The sequence below is a fragment of the Nilaparvata lugens genome, chromosome X, assembly GCF_014356525.2.
Source record: "Nilaparvata lugens isolate BPH chromosome X, ASM1435652v1, whole genome shotgun sequence".
Taxonomy (NCBI): Eukaryota; Metazoa; Arthropoda; class Insecta; order Hemiptera; family Delphacidae; genus Nilaparvata; species Nilaparvata lugens.
In genome coordinates this window covers 24,273,296-24,292,885 of record NC_052518.1, presented here as the reverse complement: position 1 = coordinate 24,292,885, position 19,590 = coordinate 24,273,296, and the positions used below count along the sequence as shown (strand labels likewise).

The following is a 19,590-nucleotide window of genomic DNA, read 5'->3' as shown; positions in this document are numbered from 1 at the left end:
GTGAGATTCAAAATGATATTATTGACTGTGTGACACAAGTGGTGGATGAAGAAATTCAAAAACAGCTTTCAACTTGTGAGTTTGTATCGGTTCAGGCTGATGAAACATTGGACGTCTCTTGTCAGACACAAATGAACATTATACTCCGTTATTGTGTAAATTACAATGTTTATGAGAGGTTTGTTGGTTTTTATGATGTTTCGAAGGATAAAAGTGCTGCTGGTCTAGCAACTGTAATTTTGAATGTCTTGAAGAAATGGGGTGTGGATAAAAAATTGATATGTCAGACTTATGATGGTGCTTCAGTAATGGCCGGTTCTAGAGGGGGTGTGCAAGCAATTATAAAGCAAGATTGCCCACTGGCAATGTTCATACATTGCTATGCCCACCAACTTAATTTGGTTCTCTTGTATGGAGCAAAAACTATAAAGAAAGTGTGTTTCTTCACATATGATTTGACTGCCTTCCATACATATTTCAGCAAATCTTCAAAAAGAACACAAGTGTTGAGGGATAAAGGGTTCAAACGTCCTCAAGCCTGCACAACGCAATGGAACTTTCACTCCAGGGCAACAATGACAATTTCATCTCATTTCAAAGGCTTGAAAGAAGCTCTTGGGCAAGTCATTGAAAATGATGATGAATGGGATGGTGAATCAGTGAATGGTGACTTAGGACTTTTCAAGAGATTGGACGACCCAAACTTTCTATTCCTCCTTTGCTTTTTCAATAAAATTTTCAGTTTCACTGACCATTTATTCAAGGTGTTGCAACTGAAGTGTACATCAAGTGGGAATATTTGCAATCATGAGATAAAAGAAACAATTAAAAATCTACAGAACTTGAGAAATGAGGAAACAATCAATGAATGTGTCGAATCCAGCATAGAGCTCAATAATGAAGTGACAACAGAAAAATTTGTTTTGCCAACCCTAAAAGCAAATGCATATCGTCGGTTTAGAGGTAAAAGTCACTAAGTAACATTTTCAACTTTTTCGGTGAATTGAGATTTCGCATATTTTCATCAACTAAAATTCACAATTTCGCAATAAAAGCTTCATATTAACACAAACAATTGATATTACCTAGCTACACACCACAAAGAACCTTAATTCTTGTTAATTTGCCACCTTACGAAATAACTCGAATAATAATTATTTAAAGTCCTCACATGCCATTATTCATGAACAAACTATATAAAAAACTATGACATAACATTACAATTGCATAAAATATAACCTAAAAGTAGTTTTAAATAATTATAATAAGACCTAAAAACTCTGTCACCCATATTATACTGACAACTGGAATGAAAGAGATTTGGGAAAATAGCAGTCAATACTTTGCAAAAATATTAATATGTACATAGTAATTATTTTGAAACCAATAAATAAACTGAGAAACAACAATTCAATAATAATTAATTAGATTATCTTCTAAGCTATAAGAACGGTGAGATTCTCTAACATTCTCTAACAGAACATTCTCTAATCCTCTTCACCTTCTACGTCACTGTTGTCAGAAACTCCTGGCTCAGGCAATCTGTCACTATTCTTCTCCACTGATGGCAAGTTTTGATACCAGTTGTGCAATTCTTCTGGTATTATGTTTTTTTGGCACAATCTGATGAGATCCTTCTTCTTAGCAGCACTGATGGGTAAAATACTTGGGTATGCTTTCACAAGTTGTGGATTTAAGTTCCGGGGTCTTCCACGACCAAATACCATTATTTTTTTGAAGTCATCTGAATGACTATATTTGTAAAATATAGTACCCGGGTGTTCTTTCTCATAACGAAAACATTTGACATTGAGCCACCTTACCTTGTTGCCATCTACATCGACATTCCTGTTGCGAATTAGTGCTGAGCTCAGTTTTTGTAAATCAAAGAAATCAGAGTGTTTGAGCTCCTCTACATTGTATGGATTTTTCTTACTTTTCCCTTTTTTTGACCTTGCTGACTTGAATATTTCTCTCCAGTCATTCATGATGAAGACTGGCACATTCCTTTTTGCATTCTCAATTGCTGAGTGCATTGAATCGCACTCCATGAATGAATGGCCAGATTCCAGAAACTTCTGTTCTATTACCTGTACATGCGTTTTGGTAACTGCATACAACAAAATTGCAGATACATGCTGATTCCTATTTTGTCCACCGCATGTGTCTGAGAACATTGACAACTCTTTTACATTTTCAGGTAGCTTTTCAATGTATTTGAAGAGAACAGACCCAATTTCTGTGCTTCCTCTTTTACCATTCAATTCGTTCCAAAAAAAACAATGTGCATCATTCCCCTTACCACCATCATACAATGTGAGATTGAATACACACAACTTTCTGCTATAATAGAGTTGTGACACATCAGATGATGGAAGTTGTAAAACACTCTGCAAATCAAATGTAATCGTTTTGAAACTTTCATCTTCTAGTGAACGTTCTTTGTCTGCTCGTTTCATGTAATTGCATTCATCTTTGCGTGCTATATGTGCATCATAAGATTCTTTCAATGTTTCTTTTTTTCCATTGGATGCAGTTAAGAATAAATTACATAGTGAGCATTGATCTTTCTTTGGACGAAAAAAGGACAAGTTATATTCAGTGCAAAATATGCGCCTATAAGTGTTGCTGCTTACAGGATTGGAATTATTATTTTCACAAAATTCCTTGTACAAAGCATACATTTTTAAAATGGAAAGTTTTGTATCCAGATATTTTCTTCTTGACGATTTTCTCACATAGTGAGGATCCATGGTAGGAAAACTCTCAATATGCCGTTTTACATCCAACCTAGCATCTTCCGTTGTTTTATTGCCAGGCTCTTTTTTGCCTCTTTTGTCAGATCCCGCAAAGCAGCCTGAAGGACTACACCCTGAGAGAGCTGTATTTATCGGCCCATTGGATATATTGAGAGTTTTTTCGAAAAATTTAGCACAAACTCTATGAGTACCATCTTTATTTGATAAGGAGTATTGTTTTGATAAGATACGTGCACTTGGACTGGACTCATCCACTTTACGGCATTTGGGCAATGTGCTCACAATATGTTTCAATATGAAATCTTTTTGCCTACCATAATCTCTTAGTGACCAGTAGGACTTGCAGATATATTTCCTGTCGTCTTCACTGAAATTCTTTTGACACTTAAACCGGCAGGAGCTGCAATCAATAGGCTTTGGGGCCTTGCCATCCATTTCCCCTCTCTTTGTTACATAAGGCATGCACTGGGCACGCATTTCTTTGGCCTTATTAACTTTCCACATCATAGGACGAGATGTTCTCCAACGCTTCCCTCTTGTTTGCTCTTCAATGGCAGTTTGTTCCTCGTTAGAAGATGACATACTCTCGTTTGCTTCTTGATGATATGATGGATCAGCATCAGTGTCGTCGACTATGGATTCCTGAGAGATGAAAGAGAAAAACAGTATTATTCTATGGAAGGGAAGTATTAACTGCAATATTCGCATAAATCTAGTCAAATATTGCTGAATAACATTTACAAAAAATAAATCTTATTGGTATTGAACCCAAACTTTACATCAGCTTGTGTCAAATAGCTTGTCAGTTTGATATTTTTCCCCATGAAACTAGCAGAAATCATTGCTTTACATGGGAAGAGAGAGAAATGTCGTATATCCATATGAGATTGATAACGTGTCAGTGACAACCCATGAAAATAGTAGATTTATAGCAGATGTTTTTTGTCTTGATCAATTAAGAATTACTTGTAATCCATGCATGACTATTATTCTAAAAATATAGTGATAGAAATACTATTTGATCTAAGAGCTTGAAGAATAGTTGTGATTAACAACTTGCTAATTACTCAAACAAGCATTTCACATCCAGCTCAATCATCATTATCTTGTTCACATAACAGGTAGTGATATAATAATATTGTGAATCTTGTACTGTACAAAATACCCCTTTACCGGCTAATGATTTTTCATACAGTTTAGTAAGATGAACGTCAAACTAGTATCTAGCTGCTAGATCAGTGCTTCCACAGCCGTTATGCCCCTAGTAAACATGACTATTATCAATTTGGGCTTACCTCTTCGTCATATGAGATGGATTTCTGAATATCAATGTCATTACAACCTCCATTTTTACAGTTTTCATCTGGTGTTTGAGACAATTGTGCAGGTGAAACTCGTTCTCCATAATCCAACTGCTCTTCCATACATTGCACATTTTCCAATTGGATATAATCATGAGTAGATTTCTCAATATCACCTGAAAAAGAATGAAAAATATCTCATACAAGATCGTTTTCAAATTGTTAATAAAGTCTATCTCCTCAACTTCCAATGAAGCAGTACAAACCATATTAATCTTGAATCTGTTTCAATAATAATATTACTTGTATGAAGTAATTTCACCTTAGGCTATACTTGTACATAATTTGATAGGAAGAATCATAGATAAGTTCAAAGACTGCTGTGCTAGTAATGTTTTTCAGTCTACTTTTCATTTTCACTCACAATTTTCATAGTAGAAGTTTGGTTAGAATAGCCTAATCATCATAATAATTGAAAAATCATTATGCCATTTCAATACAAAATTATCAATATTTATACAAATCCACTAATTTTTACAGGATAATGAATCATTAATCCTAATCATATTTTAACAAATTCATTATAGCACTTATAGGCTATTGTTCAATTAGGTAGTCTACAATATCATTATTTGAAAAACATAAATTATTTTAAACTTACCTTGAGAAGCTGTATCTTGTATGTTGTTATTTAATGCAGCAAGATTCATAAGCTTTTTAACTCGATCGCTCACATTTATTGATTGTAAATCCATTATTAAAAATAAAATCACTTAGGCATTACAACAATCAACGGTATAGCACGCAAACACTGGAACCTTGTGCCAATTTTAGGTTAGGGGCGAATGCACTTGGTGACAAAATGCTCAGCCATCTTGATATGGTTTGCGTGGCAAAATTCATCAAGTGCATTGATGACTTTTTCTTGAATTAGAATACATAGAAGAAGGGGAGGAACAACTCATCAAGTGCAAAATGAGTTTTTCTTGGCAAACGAATGAATATATTTTGTACTTGATGAAATTTCAACCTCACTAGATCATAATAGGGGACATTTAGAGTACTTAATGAGTTTTTCCTGGATAGTATATGAGATATTTATTCTTAAAGTATCAAAAACGCCATTTTCATAAAAATTGTACTTAGTGAGTTTTACCTCTAAACCGGCGTATTATGAAATAGTTGATACCATAGTGGTGCAGATGGAAACAAGGTTCTGTGATTTTGAGAACTTCCACTTTGCAGAATTACTGGATGAGAGTCAGTTTCCATCCTACAATGACAATTTTCCAACCTCCAAGTTGGATCAGCTCTTGAGAAATTATCCTTTCTTTGATAGTGAGCAACTGCAAAATGAACTCTTAAACATTTACTCTGACAATTCCAAGCATCTACCCCAAAGAAATTGTTGCAGTATTTTTTGGATAATGGTCTGGATCCTGTTTATGAACAAACTACACGTTTAATTCATTTAGTGCTCACATTTCCAGTGACAACATGTTCCAGTGAGAGATCAATGAGTGCACTAAAACACATAAAAACATTTTTAAGAAATTCTATGACCAATGATAGACTCACCAACTTGAGCACACTGGCAATAGAGAAATCTCTTTTGCATGAACTGTCAAACAGCCAGAGCTTCAAAGACTGAATTATTGATGTCTTTGCACAGAAGAAAGACCAGCGCATAGATTTAATCTACAAGAAAATTTAAAGTAAGCTTTAGAATTCCTAGACTCCCCTTCTAGTTATAGGTAGCTTCGCCACTGTTATTCAGCACAGTATTCTAGCACAGTATACCTATTCTGTGCCTCACAAAGTAGGAGGAATCTTTATTTTCCATCTTTTTCAATGACTTTTCAATCTTTATTTTTGATCTTGTTAGCTTGGTTGTGACGTCAAGGTGGGCGGATTTGGCAGTTAGATGTTTGCTTCAGAGGCTAGGCTTCCCAGCGTGTCTATTCTATAAATGGTCTAAGCTTTAGACCAGTTTGTTTCCATCCATTTTGAAAGAAAGAAAACTAATATCGATCTCACATACAGGACAATAGTGCACATGTGCAAGTAATGGGTTTTCTCTGTTCCATTCAGTCGGGTCGAATGAATATTGGAAGTATCTGGAACTCTAAGTATCCTGCAGCTAGCCGGAATTGGAAATATAATGGATCTCAAAATATGTTGACAGACGGAACTCCGAATAACGTGCAAGCCGGCAGAATTCTAAATGTCTTGAGTAGACATTGAAAAGGACAGAGGGTGACCAAAATCAGCTGTTTTGACCCCACCAGCGTTGACCCCCCACCCACCTGCCCCTTAGCAGAGTTGTGACATCACGTGACAGCAGGTTAGTGATGTCATCAGCTGATCAGTGACGTCACTTGATCTTGAAATTTCCTGCCACAAATTTCCCTCCTTTTTTTTCTTCTAACCTCAAACTAGATTATCTTTCTCCCTCCCCTTCCCGGGGCAACATAACCACAAAAATCTTTTCCTGCCATAAGTGGGGTGCACGTGTGCGGCGCTCAGTGTCCAATTATTGATTTTATTTCAAAGACACACAATTGTTGTGCATCTAATAGGTTATTGAAATTAAATATTAATAAGTTGTAGTAGCTGCAATCAAATAACACTATTGATTTCCTCCTTACCCAGTAAGGAAGCATTTTCAGTGTCACACCAGTCCAAGTATTGATTTGATGTATAGCCGGTTGCATAAACAACCCCTTGTTTCTTACCCCTGTTTACTACCTTTGGTTAGGTTGACACTATGAGCTATTGATTTTCTCCTTTTTGGCTAACAAGCTGGGAGGAATGAAGGGAGGGCGGGGTGGCAGCGGCTTAGCATAGTCTGTAATTGTTACTTTTGATTGAAGTGTTTTTGTGGCCTACACAACTACTTTTTTTCTACCCCTTCCCCATTGGGGTAGGCATGTAAAACTGCCACAAGACAAACTTGCTATATTGATTTTCCTCTAGAACAACAACTGACACAGTTTTCAGTTGTGTGTTTAGTGTAGTTGGAGTTAGGAATAGAGAAGAAAGAGAGAGAAAGACAGTGTGAGTTAGTTATGCTTTTTTTATTAACACATCATGGAATGAACACACAAAACTTTTGATTTTCTTCTGAATAACAAACAAGAGTGACAGTATTGTATAACAAACAAGAGTATTAGTAACATATAATAATATTAACAATAATAAGTGAAAGATTTATATTATAGACATGAACACTATAGAGTGTGTTAGTGGCATACAAGTCACAAATTTGATTTGACAAACACATACACAACCTTAAAAACACTATGATTTTCTTCTGAATAACAAAACAAAGAGTGTCAGTGTTGATAGTAACATATAATAATTACAATAATAAGTGAAAGATTTATATATAAAACATGAATACACACACTATAGAGTGTTAGTGGTGGCATACAAGTCACAATATAAGGTTGATGATGTTGATGATGGTGAGGAGAACAAGAACCATAGTAGTATTTCACTATTAATAATTATGTACCTTTCAAAAGAAATGATGAGAAGTAAAATGACGCACTGTTTGACTTTACAATTGTTTCAACACATGTAAAATCACTTTTTCGTACTGTCAATTCTATTTCAAACCATAGTCTGTTAATATTCATTTTGAATATGAATTTAACACAATAAGTTCCACAATTTTCTTGTTGAACACAAGCTGATACAATCGCAGTATCTTCATGTCTGCATTGTTGGTCAATATTGTAGCTTATTTCAATGGCATCAACATTCAACCTAATAATCTTTGATATCATCTGTAACATAGACAATAACACAACCAATAAAATTATTGCTACTACAACTTGTTTCTTCAAGGAGAAGGAGAGGAGGATGTGGAGGTAGAGGAGGAAGAAGAAGATGCAACAGGCAAATTCTCATCTGTTAATAGTGGAATTTTTTAGTGTCCTAAAGCTAATGTACTAATTTTATCACTACAGATATACCTTTTTTCATCTTGATAACTAAGCGCCTTTCTATTTTGGCAAATTGTCATTACTTTATGTTTTTTTGATCTAATTAAATTCTGTCTTCTGTACACCTCTCTACCTTCGAATAGACAATTTAAATAGTCTTGAAATGAAATGACTGTATTGATTAGACTTTGGATGTTGAGCTGTTAATTCGCGTGACAATATTTATCGTTTCACCCCTTTAGCCTTTTTAATTAGTCCTACTTTACGTTCAATCTCTAATCTATCTTCTGTTTCTTTATCAAAATGTTTTTGTTATTGTTGACTAATAATTTCATTATACAATCTACATGCCCATAGTTTTGACTGTAAACCTAGAAACTGATAAGGAGCTTTAGAAGCAAATTCATCTTTCATCTTACCAACAACCATACGGTTATGTGTGGAATAACATGGATGATCTACATGATAATTTGATGTGTCTAGCCAATATTTTAAATCTTCATTTGTGCACATGTCATGATAGAGATCCTTTGTTTTTATCAGGTATAAAAGACTATCCGTGTCCTGATATAAGAGTTTGGTATGGGGACCATATATCTTTTTAATTACATCATAATGGAATGAATACATTACTGTTTTACTCAAATCTAAAACCGAAAAACCAATGTAAATAGGGTTGTCTAGCAGAATATTCTCTTTGTGTAGAGTTATACTGCATATGTTCTTCCCAAAAATCAATTGATTCTTGAATGAGGGGCAAGCAATATATTTCAATAGTGATTTCTCGTTATTAATCAACTTTAAATCGATTTGTTTCCATAAATTCATACAAGATCGACCGAAAATAACATTGTTGAGTAATTTGTGGAAATCTTTTTGAAATTTATTCTTAGTCTGTTGTCTTAGCTGTGTGTTCAAACTTATGTATGGTTCTAGAAATTTGCTTTGTTCAAAAGAAATGCCTCTATGAATGTTTGTCAATTTCAATCCATGTTCTATTGCTTGTTTCAACAGTAAATAGTGGCATACATAATTTGTGTGATTTGTAAGTAAGGTTATGAGTCAAGTCTGATTGGATGGGTAAAATTTTTGATTTCTTGCCAGAAAAGGGAAATCATTGTGCATGTCGTGTAATTCTACCGGATATTCAATGTCAACTTCCAAAACATAGCCTACTGTTTGGTCCTCGCTCCATTTTTTCATGTTGGCAACAGCATTGTCTATTTCATGTCGACTCATCCAAGCAAAAATTTTTTTGGCAAATTTTTTGACATTGAAAACCCGTATAAATTATTAATGTCTAAAACAGCTAGAAAACTGTTGGGTTTTTTGGTATTGTAAGGTGCTCCAGTATAGTGATTATTTGCAACTGCATGTCTGTGAACATATGTAACTATTCCACCCCTGATAGAGGATTGGAAAAATGCGTACATCGAGTAATCTGTCAAAAGTTCCAACTTAATTTTAGTATATTCAAGCATAGCATCAAAAGAAAAGCCAGGCAGTGTAAAATAGTGAACTGGGTCAAGTTTGAAAATTTCAAGACTAATGTTGCGAAAAGATTCTATTATGTCAGCTAGGAGTAGGACATCTGTTTTCAAATATAAGCCACTGTATTGACCAAGTGTGTGACAATTGAAGTGTTTCCAAACCTTTTGTGCATGCTGATAATTGTGTGCACTTATTGTACTATCACAAAGAGAACTGTAAAATTCTTCTATAGATGGTAAACTTTCTTTGTTCATTTTAGCCCAAGAATCACAATATTCGTATGGGAAAATTCCTTTACGTGATACAAGAGGTAAACTTTGATGTTCAAAATGTTTTGATGTGTATTTGAGAATACAAGCTATTTGCTCAATAGTTGGTGTAAGGCCAGCAGGTTGTAGTAGATTGGAGGTTAACAAATCCAAACTATCAGGTAAAAATTTGTACAAATCAAGAAATCTGAGATGGAGTCGATTGGACAATTGTTTAGTAAATGATATATACTTTCCAATTGTCTGAGGAATTACTTGTAATTTATGAAAATCATTACTACAAATGGAACCGAGTGCAGAGACAATTAGGTGGGTATCATAAGATGCTGAATTGTGTAGAAATACCGTGATGTATGTTTGACGTTGTCTTTGTAAGTTACATGCATTGCAAAGAGCAGTCCTGTAGTATCCAGTGAGATGACAATGATCATAAACTTTATCGTTTTCAAAAGGCTTTTCGCATGCATTGTAAAATTTTGCATCAGAATGCATTTGCTCTTGTTCTCTAGTTAATGGAAACATCCCAATATGATGTTCATCTATCGATTCTATGATCTGGGTAGCATATTCAGTTAAAGTGGTTAGAAAATGTATGGCAGCATTTTCACCTCTATAGAGTATAGGACGCAATGGTATTTTCTGTGATAGTGGTGAACTGTCCGGTATTTGTGTTTCATCTCTAACAAAATACAAACAGTAGGACATTAAAACATGATTATGTTTAGTGTTTGTTGCTCGATTCCCTCTCTTAAACCTCCTCCTCCTTGCAGTGCCATCAATTTCACCCGTTGCCTCGGCTTCTCCATTATCACCACCATCATCATCATCATCATCATCATCATCATCATCATCAGACTCTGAGTTTGGTGGTGGTTTAACAAGAAGACATTCGAAATCAGCATAACAGCTTAGGGGTAGTTTATATTTTCTCAATGGGTTTTTAAATTCTAAAACTGGTGGTGTTCCATCCTCTTGCATTTTAGGCATAGTAACTCTCATAACTTTTTGTTGAGAACAATATTCTTTGTGTTCTTTCATTCGTTTTTCTCCATCTCAACTAAGGGTATAATGAGTGAAACATCGTCAACAGATAATTATTTTTCCATCATGTTTAGTTAGTTGTTTCCTAATGAGTTTTTCAAAATCAACAATTAAACAATAGTGAGTTTTGGTTTCTACTTTACATGTAGCTACATCGACAACATCAGTTGCCCCCTCCTCCTCCTCCTCACCCCTGCCCTCCCCCTCATCCTCTTCGTCATCCGCTTTTTCAACAAGCAGTAATAAATCAAAGTGGTCTTGTCTAGTTGTTTTGCTAATTTGACGCGGATAAATTAGATTTTCATCATCAATCCTGTATACATTAACAGAAACTGTCGGGTTATCCATTTCGAATCTATCTAGTTGACAAATTGGGGTTGGAAAATCAATGTTATTGAAATTATATGGTTGATTGTTCTTGTTTAACAAACGATAATAACGATTATCAACACAATATTTACAACTACCTCTAATGTGTCGCGCTAGTATCGCATACATGAAACATTTAGAATCTGTTTGATTCTGTAGATTTATAATACAATTTTTAGACAATATACTCTTGGATAGCTTAATATATGAAGACCGCTCTTGATCTTTCAATGGTCTGTATCTATTAATTCCTAGCATCAATCCGTCAATATTTCATAATGACCAACCACTGGATTTACCTTGATAATTTGTCTCTTCTATGAGTAAATTAAAAAATGAATCGCGAATCTGTTTTGGTAGATTGTCTAATGATGTTACAATGAAATTGATTGTTTTAAAAGCCACATCGGCTAACTCAACAATATCTTTACTGTCTTTATTGATTTTCTGATATGTAGATTCCACAACAATATTGAATTTTATAGCCCCACTTGCATGAAACTCGTGAGCCAATAGACTGTAAATATAATTCTCTAAACCATTAAACATTGGGTTATAGTCTATAAATGGTTCGTGACCGGTTTTACTATGTGCAAAATTATTATTATAATAAGTTTTTAGACAACCTCTAAATTCATTTTCTAACAAACTAAACAGATTATAATTATCTGTTTTGTCCTTTAAATGTCACCTAAAATTCGTTCAGATGTTGTGGGTGTGCTTCTTGAGGTTGGAAAAAGACCAGACCACCATTTATAATTCATAAACGACGGTGAATTTAGTATGTATTTATGAGTGATATATGAGTCCAAGTGGTATAATCGAAAAGTTAATTTTATACAATTGCAATACCAGATTTCATCATCCATGGCTAGAATATGTTCAAAAGAACATGGAGGTATGTGCAACAATCTGAATGGGAGATACCAACCATTATTAGCAATCCTTTTAGCATTATTCAATGCTAAACTATAAGATGAATAGGTTATTTTCATATTTCTAACTAAATTACACAAACTTTCCATATCTTTTCATAATTCGACACAGGTCCATCGTTCATTTGGTGTCATTATTATTTTTTACACTAGAAAAAAAAATGCTTTGATAATATTTACTCTAGTATTTTTCACGTTAGTGTGTGTGTGTGTGAACAGTCATTCATACTCATTTTCTTTTATCTTGTTATCATTATTAGTGTCCACTACATATAGTGAAAATATATTAGGTTTCTCATAGTATAATCAAAAGTATCCTCTTCGGGGTTTCTGTCAAATGAATGATATCTCTCTGGGTTAATTTCTCTCAAAATGAATGGATCAATATATCTACTCTTATTTTGAAATTTAAAACATATGCGATGTAATGTCAAAGAATTCCTAACAATGACATTTGTACATTACTAAAGAATTTATGGGACATAAACACTGATGGTCTAAACATGAAGGTAAATGAAAATCTTTTGTTAAATCTATATGCTGTTGTTTATCAAATGATATGTAATCAGCATCTTTTTCTCCTTCTTCTTGGAAGTCAAGATTTTGCAGATACAATGCTGTAACATCTTCACATGTCAAGTGTTCAGCTGCAATCATGTTCATGAGGTCTTTAATATTGAGTCTTTTGCATATAGCATACAATTTAGAAAGAAGGCCGTTGCTGCTAGTTGTATGTTGTAATTCACGATTTTCACCATATTCTAAAATCTGAGATTGCATTGATTTGGGTATGCTGCACAAATCTGCTCCATAGAAAATTGCATTTATGCTAGCCTTTTTGGATATAGTTAGTAGGGAGAGTGGTGATTTTAGCTATTTTAAACCCATTTCTTTTTTTAATATGTTTGGCATATGTCTTCTCTTAGAGGAGAAAATCTGCAAAATAGAAAAAACAAAATATGTTTGTATGTGTGTGTCTCTCTCTCAATATAAAAGAGGTTGTTTTTAGATTTTTTTACTTTGAAATCATTTTAATGAAGAAGAAGAAGAAGATACAAAAATGATATGATATAGTAGTAGAGTTGTGAAACATACCTTTGAATTTTTGTGTAACGAAGAACAAATATGTGTGTGTGTGTGTAGAATATTACAACAATATCTCTCTCTCTCTCTCTGTGTGTGTGTGTGTGTGTGTGTGTGTGTGTGTGTGTGTGTGTGTGTCTGACAAAGTCACCACTTTCAATTGTTATTCTCAATCAATAATAATGAGTGTGCACACAAAAAGGCTGCTGCTGCTGGTAAGTGCTTTCAATGGAGTTGTTTAGAGAGTGAGAAGTGTTCCGTTTGAGTTTTCAGGCAGCAATAAACATTCTGGTCAAATTGAAACTGTTTTATGGCATTTACAAACAGAAGAAAGTGCGGGGTGGAGATAAGTCCCAACAGAAGTGGGGCGAGGGAGGAGGGATAATGATAATAATAGGGTAGGGTAGTAGACTTTGCTTCTTGTCATCATCTCAATCATTCAAAATGTTTTTTGCGTCTTGCATATTTTTCTTTTCTGCTGATGCAAGAACTCCACCCCTTTGCCACCAGACACACAGCAGCAACGAGGAGGAGGAGTGACAACAACAGTCAACTTATTTTGTGCTGTGAAAGGAATGCAAATAACACACCACAACAGTGTTAATTACAGTTGGGGGGTGGGTTGCATCAAATTGAAGTGCTGCTGCATGTTTTGTGTAATTATGTGTTGAGATTCGCATGAAGCAACAGGCAGCGTGTTTTGTGACACTCGATAATTACACACACCCACACACACACACACACAAATTAGGGGTATTGTCCTTTTACATGACTACAGAAAAATAATAATTGTAGGTTGTTGTCAACAATCGTTGCCCACTGCCGCCGCCCCCCTGCCACCGCAACCCACTCTGTCACCACCACCACCACGCACTCCTCAGCTTAGGCAATATTCTATAAAATGGTATAATACTTTGTCACTTGTGCACACAATCGTCTTCTTTTCTTTGAGTGAGTAGTACACGTTTTCAGTAACAGTAATCAGTCCCCTCTCTACAGTAAAACACAGACAACAACCAGTCTCTTTCTTTTTCTCTCTCCTGACAAAGTAAGTAAGAGTCATCTTATTGATTTTTTATTTGCTGGTGAGTGTCTCTTTGACCCAGTCTCTCTCTCTCGACAGAATAAAGAGACTTATTGATTTTTTGCTGGTTTTTTATGTGTTGCACTTTTGTTTTGATAAGAGAACCTTTGTCATTTTTTTTTTTTTTGATAGTGATGAAGGTGTGTATGTTGTTTTTTCAGACATGAGCAGCAACAGTAATACTAATGAGGAGCAGGTGCCCCCAACTTACCTTCCCCCCTATTCACATTCCCCACATTCCCCACCCCCCCCCGTACAGCTCCTGACCATCATCCCTGACACACCCATACATCCATCCCCCCTCCTCCTCATCACTCTATGATATTGATGATGATAGCACTGATTCACTGCCTTCATCCCCCACATTCGAAATTAACAGACCACAATCCTCAACCCTAGCCCCAGACAGCAGCATTGAAGAGAGGAGGATAATGACATCTTTAAGGAGCAATGTCCAAATCCGGAGTCAGCTCAACATACAGAACATACAAGTTGATGATGATGTCGATGATGATGATGTCGATGATGATGAGCCAGATCATCGACATCATCTCATGAGTGTATGTTCTGTATGCAGAGAAGTGGATAACTTCATCTGTCTACTCCTCCCCTGCATGCACCTAGCATGCAAAATATGCATGCAAGGTACAAGAAAATGCAGGTATTGCCGCAGATGGATCGATGGCTGGCTTAACATCAGGCAATCTCCTCATTAGTGTCTAATTCCTATCCCACCCGAACCTAGCCTAGCCTAATCCATCCTTACCTTTTCCCTACCAAAAAAAAACACCATTACATACGCGGCCTGCCTGGATGAAGGATTTTCCGTCACCATCATAATCTCATCATCATGTAATTAAACTAATATACCAATATTATGATCTCACTTTATATAAAATACACACACACACACACACACACACACACACACACACACACACACACACACACACACACACACACACTTTACCTCCTTCTACTCACCTACTACTTTCATTCACTGAATAGCTGGTTCGCCAAATAAATGAATAAACACAAATAGATTTTGTCTTTATAGCCTAGCCTCTTCTCTTAGTTTATTATCATATGGTCATTTTTTTTGTTGTGTTCTTCATGATTCACATGCGTTGTTTTTTCAGGAAAAAATGTCGAGGGGGCATTCGGTGCTATGTGGTTGCTATTCAGTACCGAATTCAAACCGAATCATCGTTTCACACTTATCGGAATTTGCCAAAAACGAAACGAACCGAACCGAACCGAAAGTGTGTGAAAGTAGCCTCTCGCTAGCAATGAATTGAAACCTGATGGAATTTATTAGAGTCAAGTGTCAAATAGGCGTTCGGTTCTATGCGGTTTCTATTCGGTACCGAATTCAAACCGAATTACCGTTTCACACTTATCGGAATTTGCCGAAAACAAAACGAACCGAATGAGTGTGAAACTAGCCTGACGACCACAATGCAGCAGCGTTTCCAGAGGGATGGAAACTAGTATAAAGTGATAAAAAAGTATTGCCTGTCTCATTACATATTTGATTTCTCAGAATATCAATTCTAAGCAAATTAAATCGATTTTTTAAAATTACCATATTCAAGTTGTTTTTGATAGTATCAAAATCGAAACACTACAAAAATGTCACCTGTAAAAAGTTTTCCAAGTGGGTGGCGCACAGTATTTATAAATAAGGTAAAACTTTTTGGCTTGGACACACACAGCGTTCTGCGGACAGAATCAGAGTGGTCTTAGCAGGTTATAGACATGAATATCTAAAATATAGATGAAGGCCACTCTGACCGCTTCCCACAGATTGTTCTCTGTGTGTCCCAGCCCATACTGATTTAGAGCAAAAGCAAAAATACCATTTCATGGTGAATTGTTCACTTACTTGGTCAAAAATGATGATTGCAACTACCGTATCAGTTACTGAATCACATCTTGAACGTTCCATTAGGATGCAATTGATCAGTTTGGCACTGTAAAATAGAAATAATAAGTTCAAGTTAATTTATAAGGAAAACTTTTGCATAATATTGAATTTAACATTGGCATGAAAAAAGTTGGCGATCAAATGAAAACTACTCATTCAAAGAGGGTAAATAAATACAGCGATACTTGAGTACAGGTTAATTACAGCTGATTTTACGAGTCACACTGGCAAACAAGGAATCTTCCTTCTGCCGGTGTTTTGCCTCACCTACTGTACTCATGCATGTGAGCATAAATTTAATCTCAATTTATTAATACTATTATCATGAATATGGATATCATTTTGTTATAATTTCTAATAAAATTGATTAACATTTCCTCAATATTTATGTCTGTATCTTGTTTTTGGCAAATAAATTCATTCATTCAAGTAGGCTTATAGTTAGGTCAATGCTATAATGCCAGTAGAAAAGATAGGACAACGGCGTTGCCGATTTCCTGTATTGCCACTGGCTCTTATAATAGTGAATAGCTGATTTGGAATAACATATCTGGTGTAACCTAATATTAAATGTACATTCTATTTAATAATAATAATGAATAATATTTTATTTGTCAAGAAAAAATATTATTCAATTAGTAATTCATAAATTTCAATGATTTAAATTAAATCTTTTTGTAAGGTCTAATTAATTATATTTTTATATTGTAAAAAAACAATCATGTGAAGCAACATGAGGATAGCGCTAAAATTATTTAAATTTCCAAAGCTATTTGATTTGTCTAATGATAGACAAGAAAGCAACACCAATGTTTATCAAATGCTGCCATTAGGTGGACCTCATAGTACCAGAGTTATTATATTTATATTGAGTTACCATAAAGCAAAAATACCATAGGAATATCAGCGGCTTGAGTTAACAGTGAAATTTAAAACATAAAAGCCCTATACTAAACCATTAAATTAAACACCATGAGGTGTTTTTTATGATATTGTTTCTCTATGATGTTACAAATTACAGTAGTCTGGGTACCGTATATAAATTATCTTCAAACAACCAATCCAATCAACTCTAGGGCTTCAGTGAATCTGGTTGAATTTCATTCAGTTTATAATTTGGTTAGTGGAAAACGTTTTATAAAACACTGAAAAACTTTATTTTATAAAACAATCCACATTTGGCTTAACCACTCTAAGCTTAATCTTGAATCATTTCTCTAAATGGATTTTCCAACAAGTAGCCTGACTGCAGTAGGCCTACATGTAAATCACTTATGTTAGCGAATCCTTTTTTTAATTTATTGAATAAATGATGCAGTAACCTAACTACAGTATTTAAAAGAAGATGAAATTCATAAAAATATCTCACAATAGGGAATAAGGTCTAAATATATTTAGCCTATTCAGTACCCATACTTCTAATATTATTCAAGTATTCTAATGATAGAACAAAGGAATTAATAAAAGTTGCTGGCCTATTATTAATAAATTAAATTTGCTATTTTAAAATAATATTTTCAACTTTAGTAACTTAGTCCACATTAAACTTACCTCACGATGACAGTTATTGAGAAACCAAATTCTGTCACAATGTAATAGATATCACTAACCAAAAAGTATATTTTTGTATTATCCCAATCCTAATTATAATTACATTTTAATACATTACATGAAAAAATAGTAGCCACTAGCCTGTAAAACAATACTCCATAAGAAGCTGTTTCTGTTGCAAAATGCAAATGTACGTTGCACTTACATTATTATTATTCATAACATAACCTATAAACGTAATGCTATTATATTGATAACATATTCAATTTTCTAAAAAAATAATAAATATGTACGTATTATATTTTATTAGAAAATATTATATTATCTGGAAAATATCATATTACTTCCATTTATTTTTTGGTGCAATCGCAAATCATAAATTCATCAACACATCAACAGCCGTCAGTCTTGTTTGTTGAAACAGATAACAGAGTTTTGAAAGTTTGCATAATATGTATGAATATAATGAATATAATTGAAAAAGAATGACAGACCAGGTCCAAAAGTATTCTATTCCCAAATTTTGATGATGAAAAACAAGTCCAAAAAGATCAGCCAAGTTGTTTCTACTGTTTAAAGTTCAAGTCCAATATTTCCATTGAAAATTAATATATAATGAGCTATGAACTACCCTGAGTGGGCTAATTAGTCCATATCATTCCAGAAAATAAGTCAGACTTGAACCATATCTCAATAACAAATACATTACCAGTACTCCCACTTTGGCACTGATATTCTGAGTTCCAGATATTTCCAATTCCGCCATCTGACAAACAAATAATTTGAGTTCCAGATACTCCCAATTCCGCCTAGCAACATATTTCGAGTTCCGGATATTTCCAATTCCACTGTCTGACATATATTTGGAGTTCCACCCAGCAACAGTTCTCAAGCATAGGACATTTAACATTGATATTTTGAGTTCCAGATATTTCCAATTCCCCGGCCCCATCCTATCCTCTTCTCTGTATGTGCCTCTAGCATAGATGAGTATAAGCATGCGCTGGTAACTTAATTGTTAGAGCGGTTCCGTTCACTTCCGTTCACGTTTTGTTACTGAGCTGTGACTATAGTGAGGTCCACATTATAATGGCAGTGTATGATTGACAATACTGTTGCTGTCCTTTTTTCTATCATACAACAAAACAGATAGCGCTATATGTCTCTCGCTTTGCAATGTTGTCTGTTTACCAGAATATTTTATTTTTACTTTTGTCAGTGACTGTACAAAAGTAGACAAACAATTCTGAGCCACCATTTTTTTCTTCATTCTATCAAAATATTTGAGTACACAAGTCATATAATTGATTTGAAATGTATTTTTGAAACGATGAAATAATTTTTAGACATTACCATATGAGAAACACAAATTAAAATACCTGAAATGACATTTTAAAAGTTGATAACTAACCATCCTAGAATTCATCCATGCTTCCTTTATAGGTTAGACCTACTCGTACCAGTATAAATAATAATGAAAGGTTATTTCAGAATTAATTCCATTGAAATTACTTATTTTAAATAGGATTTCTATTTTGCTATTAGTTTTAAAAGAAATTGGAATAGAATACCTACCAAATAACCTAATTTCTGTTGTTTTGAAATTCAGATTGTTGTATCACAGCTTTTTAAATTAGCTGTCATTTCAGGTTTGTATGAAAATAAAACTCTGATCTCATCAGTTATGAAAGCAAATTTTCGAATCAAATTATGTAAAAATATATTTCCATGATTAATTTGACATTAAATTAATTATTTTATCAAGGAAATAATAATTATTATTAGATAAATTTAATGGGATGAATTGAGTAACAGCTGTGTACACTCAGT

At 34.3% G+C, this 19,590-nt stretch overlaps 1 protein-coding gene and 1 long non-coding RNA gene across 2 annotated transcripts; both read right to left on the bottom strand.

Annotated features, from left to right (window-relative positions):
- Positions 1–1,100: 1,100 nt before the first annotated feature.
- LOC120354917 lies at positions 1,101–5,192 on the bottom strand. The gene is made up of 3 exons (XM_039443053.1): positions 4,722–5,192; positions 4,055–4,236; positions 1,101–3,401 (listed from the first exon to the last, which is right to left on the bottom strand). The coding sequence occupies exons 1-3, from the start codon at positions 4,813–4,815 to the stop codon at positions 1,488–1,490; spliced, it is 2,190 nt and encodes a 729-aa protein (XP_039298987.1). The 5' UTR covers positions 4,816–5,192; the 3' UTR covers positions 1,101–1,487.
- A 1,839-nt stretch (positions 5,193–7,031) lies between these two features.
- On the bottom strand, positions 7,032–18,070 carry LOC120354919. Its single transcript, XR_005573301.1, has 3 exons — positions 17,761–18,070; positions 16,168–16,255; positions 7,032–7,851 (listed from the first exon to the last, which is right to left on the bottom strand). It is a non-coding gene; the product is annotated as an uncharacterized LOC120354919 (long non-coding RNA).
- Between the last annotated feature and the right edge of the window lie 1,520 nt (positions 18,071–19,590).